This window comes from Colobus angolensis, unplaced genomic scaffold (assembly GCF_000951035.1).
Source record: "Colobus angolensis palliatus isolate OR3802 unplaced genomic scaffold, Cang.pa_1.0 Scaffold247, whole genome shotgun sequence".
Taxonomy (NCBI): domain Eukaryota; kingdom Metazoa; phylum Chordata; class Mammalia; order Primates; family Cercopithecidae; genus Colobus; species Colobus angolensis.
Window position 1 is genome coordinate 1,897,750 of NW_012115677.1, and position 3,065 is coordinate 1,900,814.

General features: G+C 44.4%; 1 protein-coding gene across 1 annotated transcript; it reads left to right on the forward strand.

The window, feature by feature from the left end:
- Nucleotides 1-992: 992 nt before the first annotated feature.
- On the forward strand, nt 993-2,511 carry LOC105514530 (uncharacterized protein C1orf43-like). Its single transcript, XM_011945934.1, is given in 2 exon segments — nt 993-1,212; nt 1,315-2,511. Coding segments are annotated over 2 exon segments (660 nt in total). The 5' UTR covers nt 993-1,146; the 3' UTR covers nt 1,909-2,511.
- Nucleotides 2,512-3,065: the final 554 nt, after the last annotated feature.

A 3,065-nucleotide genomic window follows, 5' to 3' on the forward strand; every position in this document is an offset into this window, starting at 1 on the left:
AAGTGTCCTGTCATGGATTAGCAAACTGCAGCCCAGTTTTTGACTCCTGTGAATTGTTTGATGACAAAATAAACTAGTAGCAGATTGAAGGCCTAGAACACTGTCTATTCCCTTATTCCAAACTGCTTCCTGTTGACTAGAATCTCAGAGATTTAGCATTGGCTTTAGCAACATACAAATGACAAAAGTCAAGCTAAATTATTTTGCAACAAAAGTAAAAGGTTGACTTATACCATTTGATTTATCTTTTTAAAAAAGCTTTATCTGCTAACAGAAGTGTAGTCAAGCCTTCCTAAGATCCACTAAAGTGTAAGATAAAGTTTGTAGGCAAAATTTATCTAGCCAAACACTTGACCTATTAAGAGGGCCTCTCTGGTCTACATTCAGAGTTCTTTTTGTACATGCATGATTCCTTCATACTTCAATAAGGCCCTCAGACTTCTGAGCCAAAATTCTGAGACACTGCCAGTGAACGTCCTTTAAAAAAACGCATGTGATAGAGATTATAATTAGAACATTTATTCCTGTTATTACAAAGCCAAACAAGAAAGCATCCAATAAAATTCTCCAGGGCCAGGTATGGTGGCTCAGGCCTGTAATCCCAGCACTTTGGGAGGCTGAAGTGGGCAGATCATGAGGTCAGGAGATCAAGACCATCCTGGCTAACATGGTGAAACCTGTCTCTACTAAAAATACAAAAAAATTAGCCGAATGTGGTGGCACGCACCTGTAGTCCCAGCTACTTGGGAGGCTGAGGCAGGAGAATTGCTTGAACCCGGGAGGTGGAGGTTGCAGTGAGCCAAGATCGCGCCACTGCACTCCAGTCTGGGTGACAGAGAAAGGCTCTGTCTCACAAAAAAAAAAAAAAAAAACTCCAAAGGTAAAACAATGTTTCTGGCTACTCTATAATAATAGTATAACCCAGTTCTTACATACTAAAATGTGCCATCCAAACAGTCCGATGTCTTATAAAATTTGGTTTTAAGAAAAATGTGTTTTTCAGGCTGGGTCTGGCTTGGTCTTCCCCCATAAGGAAATGGCCGGGGAGCTCCAGGGGACCCAGGTGCCGTCGCTGCGGCGGAGCCTGGGCTGACCAGCCAGGACAGCAGGGTAAACCCGAACAATTCTGCGCGAGGTAGGGAGGCCATGGCGTCCGGCAGTAACTGGCTATCCGGGGTGAATGTCGTGCTGGTGATGGCCTACGGGAGCCTGGTGTTTGTACTGCTATTTATTTTTGTGAAGAGGCAAATCATGCGCTTTGCAATGAAATCTCGAAGGGGACCTCATGTCCCTGTGGGACACAATGCCCCCAAGGACTTGAAAGAAGAGATTGATATTCGACTCTCCAGGGTTCAGGATATCAAGTATGAGCCCCAACTCCTTGCAGATGATGATGCTAGACTACTACAACTGGAAACCCAGGGAAATCAAAGTTGCTACAACTATCTGTATAGGATGAAAGCTCTGGATGCCATTCGTACCTCTGAAATCCCATTTCATTCTGAAGGCCGACATCCCCGTTCCTTAATGGGCAAGAATTTCCGCTCCTACCTGCTAGATCTGCGAAACACTAGTACACCTTTCAAGGGTGTACGCAAAGCCCTCATTGATACCCTATAGGATGGCTATGAGACAGCCTGCTATGAGACAGGGGTCTTTGGCCAGAATGAGTACCTACGCTATCAAGAGGCCCTGAGTGAGCTGGCCACTGTGGTTAAAGCACGAATTGGGAGCTCTCAGCGACACCACCAGTCAGCAGCCAAAGACCTAACTCAATCCCCTGAGGTCTCCCCAACAACCATCCAGGTGACATACCTCCCCTCCAGTCAGAAGAGTAAACGTGCCAAGCACTTCCTTGAATTGAAGAGCTTTAAGGATAACTATAACACATTGGAGAGTACTCTGTGATGGAGCTGAAGGACTCTTGCCGTAGATGAAGCCAGTCAGTTGCAGTGTGCAAGACAGGCTGCTTGCCGGGCTGCCCTGGGGACATCTGACTCAGTAGGCCCAGACTGTATCCATCAAAGTTCCCGTTGTATCCAGAGTTCTTAGAGCTTGTGTCTAAAGGGTAATTCCCCAACCTTTTCTTATGGGCATTTTTAGAACATTGGCTAAGACTATTTTCCCCCAGTAGCACTTTTTTCTGGGTTTGCATTCAGGTGTTATTCTTAATGTTTCTGTCAAAGCTTCTTAAAAATCTTCACTTGGTTTCAGCCATAGTTCACCTTCCCTGTTCCAGGTTTATTTAATTCCAAAGGTGAGAGTTGGAGAGAGATGTCTTCCATATCTATACCTTTGTGCACAGTTGAATGGGAACTGTTTGGGTTTAGGGTGTCTTAGAGTTGATTGATGGAAAAAGACAGGAACTGGTGGGAGGTCAAGTGGGGAAGTTAGTGAATGTAGAATAACTTACCCTTGTGCTCCACTTAAACCAGATGTGTTGCAGCTTTCCTGACATGCAAGGATCTACTTTAATTCCACACTCTCATGAATAAATTGAATAAAAGGGAATGTTTTCACACCTGAAAAAAAAAAAGAAAAAAGAAAAAAAAGAAAAATGTGCCAGGGCATTTCTTTCCTTGCTAATTCTCTATCTTAGGCCCTCTAAACTTCTCGTCAGTCTGTCAGCCAGTCAGTGCACGAGTTGTTTTTAATGGCCTCTTCTCTGTTGACAACTGTTCTAGGCTATCTTAACTATTTGTATTCTTAGATCTCTGGCATGTGGAGCCTTGCAGACCTGGGGAACCACCCCTCCCAGAGTTAACTAATTCCTAGAGATAACTATTTGCCTGCCAGCACATCTTTGATATGCAAACCAACCAATTAGGGTTCCAAGCCCCAACCTACCTCCTTTTATCAGATCACTACAGGGCTGCTGAAATTATTCAAACTGTCCAATCATAAGATTGTTCTGCTTGCTTACTTAGCTTTCCCCTTTCCTCTTTTCAAAAACCACAATAAAGGCTTCTGCACTTTCTGCCTGCTCATCTGGCTTCAGTCCTTCCCTGTGTGGCCCTGCCTGCCATGCCTTGCCTCCTGTTTCTAGGGGACTGTGAACATAAAAA